The sequence below is a fragment of the Papaver somniferum genome, chromosome 7 (genome assembly GCF_003573695.1).
Source record: "Papaver somniferum cultivar HN1 chromosome 7, ASM357369v1, whole genome shotgun sequence".
NCBI lineage: Eukaryota > Viridiplantae > Streptophyta > Magnoliopsida > Ranunculales > Papaveraceae > Papaver > Papaver somniferum.
In genome coordinates this window covers 206,272,558-206,292,218 of record NC_039364.1, presented here as the reverse complement: position 1 = coordinate 206,292,218, position 19,661 = coordinate 206,272,558, and the positions used below count along the sequence as shown (strand labels likewise).

The following is a 19,661-nucleotide window of genomic DNA, read 5'->3' as shown; positions in this document are numbered from 1 at the left end:
AATGGACTGATATAGATGTATGCTTAGGATTTTGAGCTGAAGTTAATAAAACTGAGCTGCAGTTGAGCTGGTAGAGTTCAGGTAGTTTGGGTTCGATGAAATTGCAAACTGTTGGTGCTATAATGTATATGAAGTTGCAGTCAGGTGGAGGAAATGAAGTGCTGCTGCATAAGTTACGGTCTTGGATGTTATGGTGATTAGAGTCAGTGCAGAACTGAGAATGTATCAAGTTGCAGGTGCAGTGAGAGTCATGGGAGTGTAGCTGAATTGCTGGTGGTTTGTTGCATGATATGAGATAGGAAGTGAACTAAACTGCAAATGATTCTAGTGTATGGATTGAGTCTGTGCAGTGCAGCATTTCAGGTCAATAGTTGATGATTGCAGGTGCTAGTAATGCATGGAGTTAACTGGAGCTGTAAGAATATGAATTGCAGGTGATGCTTGTCATGGCTATATGCTACTAGTGGTATTGAGGTTCATATGGGATTTGAACTGAGTTTGTTGGTGGTGGCCTTGAGCTGAGAATAAGAGAAGAAATGGCATCACAGGTGCAGTTGATGGTGAGCTACATAATTGGAGCTACATCCAATGGATGGAAGTGATGGCTGGCAGTGTGGCAGTGAAGCAGTGAAGCACAATGATGGTGCACCACAAGATGGCTGTCAAAGGAGCTGTGATGCACAATCATTGTGCAACACAAGTTATGGCCTGTGCAACAACTCAGGCTTTAGCCAAGTCTAGTCAGATGCTGACTAGAACTGACTCACCTGACTCGGTCTGACTTTGACCGAGTTGACCCAGTTGACCGATGACCGGATGGACTTTGCCGGTCACCTGAGATGTTTTCCGACCGATTTCCGACCACTTTACGGCGACAATTTTCGAACATATTTTCTACATGGGTATTTTCACACATGGGCTTGGTGGACTTATTGGTGATGGGATTTTGAGATTTGACCTAGTTTTGGAAGGGAGAAAAGCTACAAAAAGAAAAGTTTTCTACTTACTTTTGGAATCACGTATTATTCTTGGAGCTTTGGAGATAGCCACAACTAGGGTTTGCTTTCGTTTATTTTTCATCTTCTTCAATTATTTTATGATTATGATTATGATGAACTCCATTATTATGAGTAACTAAACTCAATTATTGGTTATGGGATAAAAGTTGATTTCCAACATGTTATTTGATTCAATGAATTAGTTTTGTCTCAATACTTTATTGTTTATGTTTCATTATTAATATTGTCATATGATTTGAATGCTAGTTTGTTTGAGTCCGGAATTAATTAGATTTGTTTTCATCTCTATTGCTAGATTAGGGTTTTCAATACGAAATAGTTGTTTATCCCTGATTCTAAGTAGCATAATGCCATTATTACTTGTAGTGATACATCTTTTTAATTGCATATGAATCATAACCTTTGTTGAAACGAATTAGTGCTTTTACACGTTTGTTTGCATTGATTAGTCTTATTTCATAGAACTTATTGCTCTTAGGGAGTTAAACTTAATTGTACTTTTACACTTTAGGTTGCTTTTCTAGGTAGATTTCACATTAGCATCTTTTAATGTTATTTGTGACAAAATCGGGTAATAAACGGGATACTCTTGCGATCAAGATATCCTAGGACTTTTAGTAGATGAGAGATTAAAATTATCAATTCTAGTCATTGATGAAAATACATGTTTGTGAATGATACTATCCCGTGACCAATATCTTCTCCTTATTGATTATTCCAATTATTTACTTTGCTTTCAATTACTTTTATTGCTTTGTTTATTTAGATAAAACAAAACCCCCCCTTTTGGTTACTAAGAAACTGAAAATTGATAACAATAAAAGCCTCTCTGTGGGAACGAACTCTTTCTTATCACGTACTATATTTATATCTAGTTGAGTGAGAAAGTGAATTATTTTTGACGTATACGACAGCGATCAGATATTAACTAGGGTTTTGGCCTGGCGGTCTACAGCACGTGTGTTCATACACATGATGAGAATGTGAGCAAGTTGTGCAATCAGTTGAAGGAGTTAGCAAAGTAGTGGATGGAAAATCAACCAAGTCTCCGCACGATGAGCAACTGGTTTTAACACGATTTCCACTTCCCCACTCTTTGACTTCAGCAACTGTCACACTTCATGGGATCAAGGTGTTTACAATTCTAGCAATATAAATAAGTCTCTGAATCATGATTGAAAGACAAGACAATCTTACGTCAAACATACAACAAGAGATTAACATCTCAACGTCTGAGCAATTACTCTCAACAGAGCAAATTCAATCAATCAGAACTTATCTTATTTTTTCACGCAGAATATACAACACAACTACAATCTTCAATCACCATTGATCTCAAACATTTCTCAGCTTCCCTCCTACAGATCGACCCATCTCCCTCTTTGCGACCGAATTTACTCTGGAACGGCCATTGTCTTGGTTTAGGCCGGAGTACTACAGATTGATCTCTCGAATTCATAGCACTCCCTACTTGCAGTGCATCTGTGTGAGGTTTGACAGTTCGCTCGGTTCAAGGATTTTCCTCCGCACGGTCGTCTCCTCAATTCCGTAAAAACCAGCAACTCGTTTTTCCCCATCTACAGATTGGCGACCACAGTGGGAGATCATTCTCTCGGTTACAATCTCAATTCTCACAAAGATGGTCGGTCTTAGGTCTGGTTCAGTTACCAATCTGGGTTCAACACCCAACTCTAACATTGCAAGGTCTAGTGGTACTCCCACTGCAAGTACTACTCCTCTCAAAGTTTCAGTCTCTAGTGATACCACTAACACCACTCTTCCGGCCAGTAATGTCACGCCATATGTTACTACTACTCCTCCGAGTGCTGGTGCTCCAGTGATCACTCTTGTCAATACCGCAAGCAATGCTACTGGCACTATCAACAATCCACCTCCTAGCGGATCTCCTGAAGAAACCAGAGGAAATCAGCCTACCATAGTTGATCTCATGAAGGTTCAGACTGACGTGGCTGCAACACAGAAAGAGTTGTGTGCTTATCTCAAAACTCTCACAGACAAGCTTGCGTTTGAACGAACTCAGCCTCAGCGCGAGAAAGGAAAAGCTAAAGAAACATCTTTAACTGCTGATCCTGAAATCTCTCCAATCCATGTTGTACATGATGAAGAATTCCTCAAAGCTGCAGATGGCTCGCCAGCAATGGAACCTGCAATTTTCATCACTCGTGAAGACCTGGAGCGCTTTTTTGAGGATCGAGGAAAAGACAAGACATCATCTGTCCATCGTCACCAACCTCCATATCCTGCTGCCATACAGAGGATTCCTCTTCCAAAAGGTTATACCGCTCCAACATTCATTCTTTATGATGGAACATGCAATGCTCAAAAACATATTTCTCGGTTTTTGGAATTATTGGGCGAACACGAGCACAACCATGTCGTCCGTATGAAGGAATTTTCAAAGTCTCTGACAGGCAGAGCATACACCTGGTACAACAACATCTCACCAGGAAGTATCACCGATTGGGGAGAGATGATTAATGCTTTCTACATAAAATACTTCTTCGTGTCAGAGCAAGCCACTCTCTCTGATCCAGGAAGAATGTTTCAAAGGAGCAGCGAACATCCCAATGATTATGTGAAAAGGTTCAGAGTACAAGCATTGGACTGTCACGACCCAAACGTCACGGAGCAGCAACTTGTAGACTTGTGCATCAACAGAATGATCCCGGTCTACATATCCTTGCTGGAAAACCTCCGGTTCCACACTTTATCAGAACTTCATGAAGCAGCTACACGATCAGCGACTACTACACCTGCTTTACTGATCAAAGTCTACAAAGATTGAGGAACCTCGTGGAACTCACGACATCTGACACTCAGTCAATGAAAAATACAATCTTCAACCTTCCACAAATATTATTGCAGAAGGAAGCAAAAAGAAAGCCGAGACACAACATCAGAACGCTTCTCTAACATCCCATCTTGAAATGCACAAAACTCGACCCGGCATCAACGAACGGGGAAATGATTAGACAGACTCAAGCTTCTCTCTTCTCATGAAGGATTGATCGAGTTACTAGAAGCCTGGATTCAAGATGGTGCAATCAAATTGTCGTTCGTCAGGAGAGAGCCAACTGAAGAAGAAATGGAGAATCCCAGGTACTGTCGCCTTCATAGATTCATTGATCATCCAACAAGTAACTGCAATATTTTGAAGCACATCTTCAAAGAGAAGGTTGATCCAGCTTCAACTGGGGACTGAAGGAGTACACAAGAATACTCTCCCAGTCAGAACCTTTACACTCTCTGAACAACCAGTCAAAGAAGCAGTTCAATCGTTGCTCGAGAATATCTGTGAAATTGCTCTATCTGTCTAAGGCACAAAGGAAATATATGCTCACAACACCGAATTACATTGTGTCAGACGTCTGTCCATCCCGAAAATACTCCTTGAACCTTGATCGACAGACAAGGAGATGCACGACTGGGGACTACTTACCACAGTCCATCTCAGAGGAGAGGAAATGAATTCGGAAGAATGTTGATCGTTGTTGACCCCGCCATCAACATCATTCCACTGAAAACCCTCAGAGTCGCAGGCATCACTCGACAAGGAGCTACTCGTGATACCGCCTCAAGCAGAGACCTTGAAAGAACGTTCGAAAATACTTATGGCTACATCACCCTCAAAGTGAACATAAGTTTAACCTGGACAGAAACCAAGCTTCACATAACCAGGAAGATCCAACATATAACATGTTCTTCATACGAGCATGGATCCATGCTAAAAAGATGGGTACTGACAAAGCACATTTGGTTGCACATCTCTCCAACGAATAAGGTTCTGATCCGGAAGATTTGACATACATTCCATCATCAGAGCACCTGGAGGAATTTCTATGTTAGTGATCAAAACTATGAGTCTTGATTTCTAGTCTATTATAGCTAAGTCTCGGACTAGGATAGAAAAGTGTAGTTGAGCTCAAGGACTTCATGGCGATTCATCATACAACGACGAAGATCTACTCAAGGAACCGCGGAACTTCATCAACAAAAAGGTATGTGGAGACTTGAACTTATCTATCACTCAAAAGTCTATCTATTCTATCTCCTACTTCTTATGAGACAAAAAGTCGTATGCTATATAGACTGGATCATAAACATTTGACATTTCGAGCTGAGTATTCACTACTTATCTTTTTCTCGAAATCGTGTGTTGGTAAAGCGTTTCGCTTTGATCAAGTTTATCTTCACCTAGTGACGAATGTCATGAAAAGTTTCAATTACTTTGAGAATTGCTTTGACGTGAAACGGTCTGTGAATAACGGCTATATAACGTCCTCTGAGAATGTCTCAATGATTGGAATGAGAGTTTAGATCACATAACCATGTATTCTTTAATCCGAAGTTTTTGAACTTTGTTGATTGAGAGAAACCGGAGGAATTGGCTTTGCCAAGTCCGCGAACTCAGTCCACGAACTGACGGAAGTTCTCTTACCGAGAATTTATGTTGGGATTTTCCAAAAACTTGTTTGCGTGTTTAGTCCGCGAACTCAGTTCTTGAACCTAGTCCGCGAACTGGCGGAAGTCTCTTTGCCGAGATTTTCTGTTGAGTCTGGAAAACTCTGTCGGTTGCCTTAAGTCCGCGAACTTGTTTGTGAGCTTAAGTGGTTATGATCTAAAGATATGCTCTGAACATGAAACTTAAATTACTAAGGAATGCTTTATGCAAACCGTGGCTATAAAGTTCATGAGTCGATTCATCAAATCGAATCATCTTTGTTTCAATTGTGTCTTGTGTAGTTACATAAGATCTCATAGAAATTGAACAACTCTCTAACTAGTTCATTTGAGTCAATTGAACTAGTTATGGTGAAGAAGAACTAGGTTAATATGAATTGCTCATATGGTTAACCTTTTGGGTTACTATGTTGAACCAACATACACGTACACGTTTGGGCATGGTTTTCACAAACCCAGTAAACGTCTACCCAAGAGTGTGTGACAAGCTAAGTTTTCGATCTAACGGTTGAGAAATATTAGCTTGAATCTAAATCAGGTTTTCATCTAACGGTGAATATGGATTGCTTTGTAACTAAGGCAAAACCCTGATTTGAAGGCTATATAAAGGAGACATCTAGCATTGTGAAAAACTAATCCCCACACGTCTGTGTGATACTAGTGCGCTCTCTAGAGTCGATTCTCCTTTAACCTTTGGTTTTCTTCTTTAAAACCAGGTTAACGACTTAAAGACTTCATTGGGATTGTGAAGCCAGACCGATACTACTTTTATCGTAGTTATGTGATCTGATCTTGCATCTTCTATCGTACAAGTACAATCTTTGATTGGCTTGAGATCATGAGAGTTCTCCGATAGGCAAGATAAAGGAGTCATAAACATCTTCGTCTCACTGTTTGTGATTCCTCGACAAACCGCTTGTGTAGTCAAGAAGGATTGTTGAGAGGTGATTGATTAATCTAGGCTGTTCTTCGGGAATATAAGACCGGATTATGAATTGGTTCCTGTTCACCTTGATTTTATATCTTAAGACGGAACAAAACCTAGGGTTTTTCTGTGGGCGACAGATTTATCCTTTGATAGACTTTTCTGTGTGAGACATATTTTTTTATTATCAAGTCTGTGATTTTGGGTTGCAACAACTCTTGGTTGTGGGTGAGATCAGCTAAGGGAATCAAGTGCGAAGTATCCTGCTGGGATCAGAGGCGTAGAAGTACAACTGTACCTTGAATTAGTGGGAGACTGATTGGGGTTCAACTATAGTCCAGTCCGAAGTAAGCTTGGAGTAGGCTAGTGTCTGTAGCGGCTTAATACAGTGTGTATTCAATCTGGACTAGGTCCCGGGGTTTTTCTGCATTTGCGGTTTCCTCGTTAACAAAACTTCTGGTGTCAGTGTTATTTCTATTCCGCATTATATTTTTTATACAATTGAAATAATAGAGGTTGTGCGTTAAAGATCATCAATTGGAAATCCAACCTTTGGTTGTTGATTGATATTGATGGATCCTTGGATATTGGTCTTTGGTACCGTCCAAGTTATCTCTCTTTGATAAAGACTCGCAGATTTCCATTTGCTTGAGTAAAGATCAAATCGAGAGATTGAGATATAAACTCTTTGATATATCTTTTTATTGATTGAGTCTAACTGTCTAGTTGATTCTCATAAAAAGTGTATTGGAGTTTGTCCATACAGATTGCTAAGCGAAATGTCGGGTGGTGTTGTTAGACCCCCGCTTTTTCACAAACGAGGTTGACCGGACAAAACGGTCTTAGAAACGTCACAATCGTCCAACTTCGCTAGCCTAGTTGGACGGCTTGGATTTTCCCACAAGCGATTAAGGAAGTGTCATCGTGTCCGTTGGCGGCCCAACTTCCCTTTTGGTCGATCGACCTGCCCGTGACAAGCCTATAGGGCGTTAAATCGTTTTGTCCGAACTAGGACAAACACGCTATTTCAAAACCCTAATTTTGGGTTGCGACAGTATGTTATTGTCGCAAAACCATCATATCCGTCCAACTTCGCCAGCCTAGTTGGACGACTTAGATCGCGTTCCAAACGATCAAGGAGGTGCCAATGCGTTCACCACCGGCCCAATATTATCCCCGACCAATCGACTTGCTCATGGGAAGTCAATGGCGCACCAAATTGTTCGATTGAACTAGGGTGGACGCGGTTGCTTTGAAACCCTAATCGGTGTTTGTGGCAACATATTACTACCTCAAATCGATCACGACCATCCATCTTTGTCAGCCGAATAGAGTGTCTTATATCTAATTTTAGATGGCCCAGGAGATGTCAGCATATTCACCAGAGGCTCGTCTTCGCACATGGCTAATCGGCTTGTTCGAATAGCGCCCAACACTTTGATTCGACCAGCCAAAACAGGGTTGGCCGCGCGGCCCCTAAACCCTAAATTGTGTCAAAGGCAATATGTAACTGCTGCAAATCATCTCATCCATCCAACTTTGCTAGCCTAGTTAGATGATGTAGATTTATTTTCAGAAAACCAACAGGGTAGCATTGTGATCACCGGCCACCCCTCCTTCACAGGGGATGATCGACCAAAAATAGCTTGTCCCTAAAGCTACTAAACGATCACTCCAAGGTGGTCGGTCATGCTACCTTTTTTAAGACGCTCAATCCACGACTGATTCAATCGACCTCTAAAACAATGATGCTTCTTGCACATCGATTATTTTCGGCTGCTTGCTTAAAAGCGATGATTCATACACATCGATTATAAGCGATGTTTTATAAATATTGGTTTCACAAATAATTTATTATTTGACCTAAAAGCACTGTGTGCTTCTTTCAGCGACGAGTCTCACGACTCGACCCACTTACTCGAGACATCAAACATGTCACAAACTGGGGGATGCTCACTGGAGTATTGGTTTGGCGATTTACAGCGTACATCGTGCAACGCGCCCATTACGAGAACGTGTCAGGGAAGAACGGACGGTTAACAGCAATGAGATAGTGGGTGAAGGCGTGACCAGTTTCCCTTTATAGTGAAAATGTGGTGATCACCACTTTTACACAACTCCACTTCCCCATTGCTAATCACCTCCACTTCCTATGAGATCAGGGTGTGCTCGAACATGACTTGTAAAAATAGGTTTTCAATCTATTTCGACAAGGGACAAGTGTTATCAACACAACTAGCCAAAAACTATTTTTATGATACAAGCCATAAAACAACCAAACCCTCATAATTCAAGATCCTGATCTCAAACACCTTCTTCGCTTCCATCCCTAAGATCAACTCTTGTCCTTCACCTTGTAACCGAATTGAATCTGGAACGACCATTCTTGGTTTAGGCCAGAGTCTTATAGATTGATCTCTCGAATCTAAAAGTACTCCCGTGCAGTGCATTTGTTTAGGGTTTGAATTCGTTTCTCATCAACACACCCAAATTTACCAAAAACAGGCAGAATCAGTTTTTACCCCAAAACAGGTTCTGAAAATAAGGATTCTGAGATTTCACCAAGAATCATACAGAGATAAAATTATTTAGGTGTCTCGGTCGTTTTTTTTCTTCTAAATCATTAATTTTATTACTAAATTGAGTTAAAGATTACAATACCAAAAAACATCTAGAGCTTAGTCTCAGCTGTTATTAACACAAATAATACAAAAAATGAATTTTAATTCTAAAATATTACATTTCAGCAGAATCTAAAGTAAACTCCATCTTCATTCTCCAAACCTCCAAGGAAACTTGGTTTTGCATCATAGTACTGGATTTCACCTCTTTCTAGTAGCACCCCTTTTTTTGCTAATGTATCTGCAGATAAGTTGATTTCTCTGTAAGAATGTCTAAAATTGATTGCAGTGATGCTCTGTTTAATATTCCTCCATATATTCTCCACCACCCAAGGAATTCTGCCACTATGAAATACTTCCAAAACTGCTTTAAAATCTAGGCTGAAACAAACATCATTTAACTTTTTCCTCACAACCCATTCTCCTGCAACAATCAATGCTATCATTTCAGCTAGATAATTAGTTTCTATACCAATACCACCTGAAGTAGCTCCAACACAACCACCATTTGTACTTCTTGCCACAAAGCCAAATACTGCTTTTCCTGGATTGTCCTTAGAAGGTCCATCACAACAAATAAAAACTTGATTTCTAGCTAGTAATTTAAAGAAACATTTTTTAACTGCCGTACTTTGACTCTTAATCCCTGTAACACCAAAGAATAAGAAAACCTGAAGTTCATACACAGTACCCCACATCTTCCCTTTAATTATGGTACTGCATTCTTTTATGAAGCTAACAATTCTTTGTTGAAATCTTGCAATATCAGGCTTTTCTCCTTCATAGATAATCCTGTTTCTAGTTAGCCGTAGCTCCACCATTACATTAAATGCACTAATGAACCATATCTCCTGAATGGTGACACTTCTTCTTTTTGCAAAATTGAGAACTTCCTCAAAAGCTGTAGGATTTAAGAATTTAAACACACCACCCAACCAATGCCATATATTCTCACCGAAATCACAGTACCATAATATGTGGTCCATTGTGTCTTGATTGTTCCCACATAAGTAGCATTTAGAAACTGTTTGAAATCCTTTTCTCCTGACTGATTCTTCAGTTGCACAAGCTCCTCTCAGGATTTTCCATAGATTTGCAGAAGTGTAGGGATGAATGCAAGGATTCCATACCTTTTCTTCCCAAGGCACTAGTGGATATTTTTTCCTCACCAGTTGAGTAGAGTTAGCCACTGAAAATTTACCAGTAAGATCACTAGTCCATATTCTCTTATCTTAACCTGCACTTATTGCTGGGAGTTCTGTAACTTCAAAGTATTTATTCATGCATTCTGGGATATGCCATTCTCCATCTTGAATTAATTGTTCCACTTTCATATCAATATTTTGTTGCACATAAGCATCTTCAGAATATCTTTCAATTAATGCATACTCCTCTATCCACTTGTCTTTCCACACTGAAATGTTCTTGCCATCAACAACCAACCATCTACTTCCATTATTGAACTCAAATATCACCCATTCTAGTCCTGGTAGGATAGAAGATTGTTTGTAAGTATTACTCCATTCCCCATTTTTGTTCTTATACTTTGCTCTCATGAAAGAAGTCAATTCCACATCCTCTGTCTCTATCTTCCATAGTAGCTTCAACACTACTGACTTATTCATTACCTTCAACTTTCTCAGACCAAGTCCACCTTCATCCACTGGAGTATTAACTGCATCCCACTTAACTGTGATCAATTTCTTTACTGCAGGGTCACCAGACTACAAGAAATTTCTGATTATCCTTTCACACTCCATGATTATAGGTTTTGGCCATTTGTAGACTGGCATAATGTATATAGGCATACTATTTAACAAGAGTTAGTCTTGCTGAAAAAGCAAGAAGCTTACCCATCCATCCAGCCATCATTTTCTGCATCATTTCTACAATTCCCCAAACTTGTGAAGTTGTCACCCTTCCAGGATTGAGAATTACACCCAAATATTTATCTGGTAATTCTTGAAAAAGTGGGGTACAACAACCACACCCAACAATTCGATTAGCAATATGTATGGACAAACTCTAATATACTTTCTAGATAAAAGTATATCAAAGAGTTTATATCTCAATCTCTCGATTTGATCTTTACTCAAGCAAATAGAAATCTGCGAGTCTTTATCAAAGAGAGATAACTTGGATAGTACCAAAGACCAATATCCAAGTGTCAATCAATTTAAATCAACAACCAGAAGGTCGGGCATTCTAATTGATTGAACAACGCACAACCTGTGATATTTCAATTATATAAACAAATATAATGCGGAATAGAAATAACACAGACACCAAAATTTTGTTAACGAGGAAACCGCGAATGCAGAAAAAACCTGGGACCTAGTCCAGATTGAACTAACACTGTATTAAGCCGCTACAGACACTAGCCTACTCCAAATTAACTTCGGTCTGGACTGTAGTTGAACCCCAATCAATCTCACACTGATCCAAGGTACAGTTATGCTCCTACTCCTCTGATCCCAGCAGGATGCTACGTACTTGATTCCCTTAGCTGATCTCACACACAACTAAGAGTTGCTACGACCCAAAGTCGAAGACTTTAATAAACAAATCTGTATCACACAGGAAAGTCTACGGTAATAGATAAATCCGTCTCCCACGAATATACACGTCCAGAAGGCCTTATAAATGACAGATGAAGTATGTTATAAAACACAGTTTATCACGGTTTTCATCTGTTATTCAAACCGTTATTCGTTATTAAATATGACGAATAAAATTTGTGACTTTAAATCACGTACAAAATCTATTATTAAGTATCACGGTTATTGTATGTAAAATACAATAACGGATGATGTCTGTCATATGGGAAACGCTTATTACCACGGTTATTGGGTGTTAAATACAATAACAATTAATATCCGTCATACGATATTTTCATTCTACTGATTCATATTTTGGTATTCAGATTCATATTTGGTATATTTGATTTTGGTTCAACTGAATCTGGACATGAAAAAATTCAACTAAATTTGAAAATGAAACAGAATCTTTAAAGGAAACCGTAGAAATTAACTGTATTAATTTTGACTCACATCAACTTGTAATTTTATTACAAATATGAAATCACACGTATTCATTGCTCATTACAATATTTTCAATCCAAAAACCCAAGAAACCGAAAAAAGGGACTTAGGAAAGAAAAATACAGCAAGAACTAAAGTTCTACAAAGATCCTAAGCTTCCAAAAAATTTTGACTGAACAAAAGTACAATTCAACCACACTGGGAAATAACCTTGTTGCACTTGTGAACAGTAGCTCTAGGCTTGTGCTCCCAGCAATAACCTTATTGCAATACACTTCAATGCCTCCTTCAGCGCCTGAAGGGCAAAAAGTAAAAAAGTTTAAGAAGATCATTATAAGATAAGAAACATTCAACCAGGAAAAATTTCTCAGTACATAGCTTGTGGAAAGGGGTTTATCTGCTAGAGCAAGACGTCACATAGAGCCTATAATTTTCATGCAACTCAATTTCTTAATAAACACCTGCAAACAGAGAACGAGCTTTTTTATCCTCATCGTGCATTAAGTAAACCCACCTAACGGTAGATTTTGATATGAGTAAGTAACCTGCTAAAGTACAATTATAAGAACCACAAACAAGAAACCTAAATTTAAAGAACCTAACTGCAAAATGAACCAGTCTTATAACCGAAGTGACATAACTCGCAATCACATGTTACTCTAAGAGCAAAATAAAAATCAGAAATTACAGGTGCAAAGATAAGATATTATACATCATTGAGAGATCCATCAAACGAAAACAATCCACAGTATTGGTGAACTGACCTGCAATAAGATGAACTTTAAAACGAAGAAGCAAAATAATCCACAATCATAATGAAAAAATTTATTCCATGCTTTGCAGGTCTCAAGTGGATCTTACTACATTCGAAACCAGTGCAAGCAGACAACTTGCTTCGATGAAACCGTCGTTCGCGCCTAAAGAGTTATTTAGGATACAGAACTAGTGATAGTTTGGTTCTGAGCACATAACAAACAACTTCCTTTGTACCTATGAAGATGAAATGGTCAGTTTTGTATCCAGATGGTAAAGATATTGTAACTACAAACCAAGTACAAAAGTACGAAGAGTTAACAATTTAGACTTGATGAAAACTTAAGGGTCAACTTCTGAGAGAATGGAAAAAAGATGCTGATACCTGATAGGTTATCTAACAATCCTCGTTTTCTCTTTGATATTCATCCTTTGATACTCAAGAAAAGAGATACTCAAGGCTAATACTTATACTTAATGAGTGAAAAATCTTTTATCAACACAACTCTGGGATTCAGTGAAAGAGTTGTTGCACAAAATAAAAAATTACAAATGGCAACTGGTGGATGAAGTTCAAGAGATTATACACAAAACAAAATAAGGAAAAAAGCTGATAGTGATAGGTACCAGCTGAAGATGAAGTTGCTGGAGCTGATGATGAACTTTGTTCATTGTGGTTAGCCATTTACCTAAACATACACATTGACACAATAATTGATTAAAAGAAAACTCCAAATAAAAACTCAAACACTAACACTAATAGAAAATTGGATGATGCACAACTTCTATTAAACAACAAAATAAAAAGGGGGAGAACAAACCATGAAGGTAGAGTTCTGAAAATCCCTGCAATTAGGTTAATTAACAAAGTATAAAACAATTAGGGATTTGAATCAATGAAACTAAAGAGCCAATAGGGTATTTATAAAGAATATACCTTTGATTAGTACTGATTTTCATGATTTCAGTCAGCAAAACAGAAAGATTTAGGACTTTATTTATAGGTGAGAGAGCGAGAAGAATCCCGCCCATTTTCCCCTTTTGATCGCATCACAAATAACAATTCAGATCGACCAGTTTTGTTTCTTGGTACAAAAGCTGCAGTAACAAACATAAAATCAGAATCCATAAACAAATTCCAGATTTAAAAAATAATCCCAATTTCACTTAAAACCCTAGGTCTTTACAACAATCTTCCCAAATCGTTTTTTTTTTTATGAAAACCTTATAATCTTACAAAACACTAAATCTAATCAAATCAAAATTGAAGAAGGGAAAAGGAAGAAGAAGAATCATACGTGAAGTAAGGGGTTTGTTTAATGAGAAACAAACTGGTGTTGTTGTCTTTGGGTTTGTTGGAGAATTTAGGTTTTGAGGATGGAGATGAAAAAGATGGAGAAACGGGTATGAGTTTGAGTTTAGTTTTTATGAATTTTTCAGTTTCTGGTTTAGCAGATGCAGAAGAAGATGGAGAAAAGAGAGGCGCAAAAAGGTTAGGGTTAGAACAAAAATATACGAAGAAAGAATAAAAATGAAGAGAGCTAAAAGCTGGGCCTATACAAACTAGATGTTCTATCCTCCACTAGTGACCAATAGGTCCAATCCCGAACCATATGAAACGCTCACGGATAGTGGCGGGTGACTAACCATTTTAGACTTGTATAGCAACGTGGCATTATACGTGGCTAGCCATTTTTGGGTATGCAATAAAAGATTAGTAGTGGGCGAATAAATACTAAACATATGTCTCGGACTTATTCCGTGATATAACAAATTCTTACAAAATCACACATCCCATAAATTATTACGTTTGAGAATGACAATTTTTTTTGTGTTAAATGATGGGCCCAGCTATTTTTATGTTATATGACAGGATTTGTTTGTGAAACTCTATTCACGCAATTAATCCGTTATATAAAAGCGTGATTAATGGCCCTTTCTTGACTAGTGATACCTACGAGTTTTGTTCCATCTTTTGATAAATCAAGGTGAACAGGAACCAATCAATAAACCGGTCTTATATTCCCGAAGAACAGCCTAGTATTATTGATCACCTCACAATAATCTTAATCGACGCAACGAAAAAAGATATTGTGGAATCACAAACGATGAGACGAAGTGTTTGTGATTACTTTTCTATCTTGCCAATCGGAGATATAAAATCTCGAGCCAATTATTACAATCGTACTCGTAACGATAGAAGATGCAAGATCAGATCACACAACTACAAGAAAAGTAGTATCGGTCTGGCTTCACAATCCCAATGAAGTTTTTAAGTCGTTAACCTGGTTTAGAAGAAGAAACCAAAGGTTAAAGGAGAATCGACTCTAGCTATGCAACTAGTATCACACGTAAGGTGTGGGGATTAGGTTTCCCAGTTGTTAGAGTTCTCCCTTATATAGTTTTAAAATCAGGGTTTGCAATCAATGTTAGCTTGGTAACAAAGCATTCAATATTCACCGTTAGATGAAAACCTGATTAGATTCAAGCTAATATTTCTCTACCGTTGGATCGAAAACTTAGCTTGTTACACACAAATGAAATGTCCAATTTTGGGCTTACGAACCGTTCCCAAACATTAACATTTGTTGGTTCAACAATAGTTAACCAAATGGTTAGCCATATGATTACTTTCATATCAACCATATTCTTCTTCACCATAACTAGTTCAAATGACTCAAATGAACTAGTTAGAGAGTTGTTCAATTGCTTCGATCTTATGTAACTACACAAGACACAATCGAAGCAAAAACGGTTTGATTCACTCGAATCGGTTCATGAACTTTATAGCCACGGTTTGCAAAAGCATTCCTTAGTTTAAATAAACATGAGTTCAAGAACAACTGGTTTTAGATATAACCTGCTCAAATTCGCGGACTGGGTTCGCGGACTTAAGCTCATGGAAGGAGTTCACAAACTGCAGCAGAAATTCTCGGGTCGAGAACTTCCGCCAGTTCGCGGACTTGGCTCACGCCATTTCCATTTCTCTTGATCAACAAAGTTCGCAAACTTTTTTTCAAGGAATAAGGACTTATACATATATGTGTTTCCACAACAATGCTTATATCCTACCAATGGTTATGTAATCTAAACTCTCATTTCAATCATTGAAACATTCTTAGAGGACGGATATAGACGTTATTCACAGACCATTTTCGTTAGAGCAATTTTCAAAGTGATTGAAACATAACATGACTTTCATCACTAGGTAAAGATGAATTCGGCTAAAGTGAAAGCTTACCAACACATATTTCGAGAAATAGATAGGCGAGATAAACTCAGCTCGAAATAGCAAATGTGCATAATGAAAGTCTATATATCAAAACGACTTTTGTCTCAAGAGTAGGATATAGAATAGATAGACTTTTGAGTGACATATAAGTTCAAGTCTCCACATACCTTTTAGTCGATGAAGATCCACCAGTTCCTTGAGTAGTCTTTCGTCTTGTATGATGATTGCCATGGAGTTCTTGAACTCAACTACACTTTTTATCCTAGTCCGAGACCTTTATCTATGTAAGCTAGAAATCAAGACTTATAGTTTTGATCAATAACATTGACAAACATGCTTGAGATAGCAACGCATGCGATTTCGACCGAGCAATGCTCTGACAATCTCCCATTTTGTCAATTTTAGTGGCAAAACTATTAATACATATAGAATACAAAAAATAAATAAATTAACTTTTGTAGCTCCTATTCCACATGCCTAATCTTCAACATTACTCGAAATCTTCGTCACTTCCAAGTACTCCAATGATCCCAAAGGTTATAAGTTTAGCATCATCGTTGTTGAAAATCTGTAGTTATAACAATAAGAAAACAATAGTTCTCAATCATTATTATACAGTGTGATAGTATCATTACATACCGTCAAATTTCAATTGTATCACAACTTCAACAACAATACTATGGTGATATGTATCAATCCCCCTTAGTCAATACTCCATCTCACATGGAAACCACTCCCCCTTACATAATGATCCGAAAACCATATGTATTTGTAGTGTGAGCTACATATTAATTCTCCCCCTTTTTGTCAATAAAATTGGCAAAGGTACAAGAACGGGATCCTAATGAAATTTCCGAAAGAGACATTTCTTGACCAAAAGAAAGCAAAAATATCAACTTGTTCTTTAGATGCAATCATAAAGCCGAAGCTAAATGCATTCATCAAGGAGTTTATAAAGATACAAGATAACCCCTATAATATTCCAAAGCCGTACTCCCCACAAAGATTGGCAATTAAGCGCAAGTTCAAAAGAACTCCCCCCCCATTAAATGTCATTCCCGAAAGAACAACAAGAGCGACCTTAATTTCGAAAGAAAAGAAGGATTTCTTTGGACATAACAAATCACATACAAGTATGAATTTGAATCCAAAAAGTTCAATTAAATTAACCACAAGAGAACCCATGATTAATTTGATCGACAAATGCTCAAACATAAGTGAATTTATGGAGACTTAAAAAATACAATTAGATTAATCACAAGAGAACCAATAATTAATCTAATTAAAATACACAACCAAATTAATCACAAAAGTAATTAATTTAATTGGTCATGCTCGACATAAGAAAACTTATGGAGCAACAACTAAATAACCAAATAAGATGATTAACTTAGTTGAAAATGCTCGACACAAAGTACCTCACGGAAAAAAAACATAGCTAATAAAAAATAATCAACTTGGTTGTTTAATGCTCAACATAAGACACTTTACGGAGCCTCACAGTAATACATAAAAAATGGATCAGGGAAGATCAATTACTGCGGAATACACAAGGATTCATTCTATTTTCCATCACTATTTGCACAATGACACACGATAGACATAATCCTTGAACAAAATATTTTAACCCATCTTCCATCAAATATTGATAATATAGGCTTAACTTTTGTATTTGTCAAAAATCTATTCATTCTTTTATCAATACATGCATATCGACATACGAAAGACTTTACTTTTGACAAGGTATGGGACAATCATAGTTCACGGACGTGAACACACATATCCCATAACAATATTGCAATATATAAAACCATAAAGATTAATACTGCAAAAATCATCTTCCAAACAAGTTTAGAATTTAAACCAATAAATCTAAAAACAAGAAGATGAAAACGTTGTACATAGCTATGTGTAAATACAATAATGGCTATTCCAAACTCTAGTTATTCTTCTAATAAAAACAAGAAAAATATAAGATTTACTAGGCAATAAGAAGAGAATCAAAGTTCGTTGAGAACCTCATATCTTTCAATGCTTGACATAGTCATCACAGTTGGTCCTTCAAGATCAAAGCCAAAGACAGGTGTTAGAGCATAGCTCGGTCGACCTCGCATGTGTTGCTATATCAAGCATGTTTATCAATGTTAGTGATCAAAACTATGAGTCTTGATTTCTAGTCTATTATAGCTAAGTCTCGGACTAGGATAGAAAAGTGTAGTTGAGCTCAAGGACTTCATGGCGATTCATCATACAAAGACGAAGATCTACTCAAGGAACCATGGAACTTCATCAACAAAAAGGTATGTGGAGACTTGAAATTATCTATCACTCAAAAGTCTATCTATTCTATCTCATACTTCTTATGAGACAAAAAGTCGTATGCTATATAGACTGGATCATACACATTTTACATTTCGAGCTGAGTATTCACTACTTATCTTTTTCTCGAAATCGTGTATTGGTAAAGCATTTCGCTTTGATCAAGTTTATCCTCACCTAGTGACGAAAGTCATGAAAAGTTTCAATTACTTTGAGAATTGCTCTGACATGAAACAGTCTGTGAATAATGGCTATATAACGTCCTCTGAGATGTCTCAATGATTGGAATGAGAGTTTAGATTACATAACCATGTATTCCTTAATCCGAAGTTTTCGAACTTTGTTGATTGAGAGAAACCAGAGGAATTGGCTTTGCCAAGTCTGCGAACCCAGTCCGCGAACTGACGGAAGTTCTCTTGCCGAGAATTTCTGCTGGGATTTTCCAAAAACTCGTTTGCGTGTTTAGTCCGCGAACTGGCGGAAGTCTCTTTCCCGAGATTTTCTATTGAGTCTGGAAAACTCTGTCGGTTTCCTTAAGTCCGCGAACTTGTTTGTGAGCTTAAGTGGTTATGATCTAAAGATGTGCTCTGAACATGAAACCTAAATTACTAAGGAATGCTTTATGCAAACCGTGGCTATAAAGTTCATGAGCCGATTCATCGAATCGAATCATCTTTGTTTCAATTGTGTCTTATGTAGTTACATAAGATCTCATAGCAATTGAACAACTCTCTAACTAGTTCATTTGATTCAATTGAACTAGTTATGGTGAAGAAGAACTAGGTTAATATGAATTGCTCGTATGGTTAACCTTTTGGGTTACTATGTTGAACCAACATACACGTACACGTTTGGGCATGGTTTTCACAAACCCAGTAAACGTCTACCCAAGTGTGTGTGACAAGCTAAGTTTTCGATCTAACGGCTGGTAAATATTAGCTTGAATCTAAATCAGGTTTTCATCTAACGGTGAATATGGATTGCTTTGTAACTAAGGCAAAACCTTGATTTGAAGGCTATATAAAGGAGACATCTAGCATTGTGCAAAAATAATCCCCTCACGTATGTGTGATACTAGTGCGCTATCTAGAGTCGATTCTCCTTTAACCTTTGGTTTTCTTCTCTAAAACCAGGTTAACGACTTAAAGACTTCATTGGGATTGTAAAGCCAGACCGATACTACTTTTATCGTAGTTGTGTGATCTGATCTTGCATCTTCTATCGTACGAGTACAATCTTTGATTGGCTTGAGATCGTGAGAGTTCTATG

The 19,661-nt window shown here is 37.7% G+C and overlaps 1 protein-coding gene and 1 long non-coding RNA gene across 7 annotated transcripts; both read right to left on the bottom strand.

The window, feature by feature from the left end:
* Nucleotides 1-10,279: 10,279 nt before the first annotated feature.
* On the bottom strand, nt 10,280-10,931 carry LOC113295850. Its single transcript, XM_026544179.1, has 2 exons — nt 10,901-10,931; nt 10,280-10,755 (listed from the first exon to the last, which is right to left on the bottom strand). Exons 1-2 carry the CDS (start codon nt 10,929-10,931, stop codon nt 10,280-10,282), a joined length of 507 nt encoding a protein of 168 aa, XP_026399964.1.
* A 1,138-nt stretch (nt 10,932-12,069) lies between these two features.
* On the bottom strand, nt 12,070-14,400 carry LOC113299445. 6 transcript variants are annotated; one of them, XR_003334920.1, is made up of 7 exons: nt 14,140-14,396; nt 13,779-13,939; nt 13,469-13,530; nt 13,227-13,348; nt 12,950-13,078; nt 12,801-12,852; nt 12,070-12,549 (listed from the first exon to the last, which is right to left on the bottom strand). It is a non-coding gene; the product is annotated as an uncharacterized LOC113299445 (long non-coding RNA). The 6 variants fall into 6 exon arrangements; XR_003334919.1 differs by adding an exon at nt 13,663-13,687 and having other exon boundaries at nt 12,950-13,530; nt 14,140-14,400; XR_003334918.1 differs by having other exon boundaries at nt 12,950-13,348; nt 14,140-14,397.
* Nucleotides 14,401-19,661: the final 5,261 nt, after the last annotated feature.

Coding starts and splice junctions, on each gene's coding strand:
- LOC113295850 (XM_026544179.1), bottom strand. CDS start 10,931: ATGATGCAGAAAATGATGGCTGGATGGATGG. Junction 10,756..10,900: donor AATGATGGCTGGATGGATGG/GTAAGCTTCTTG, acceptor GTGACCCTGCAG/TAAAGAAATTGATCACAGTT.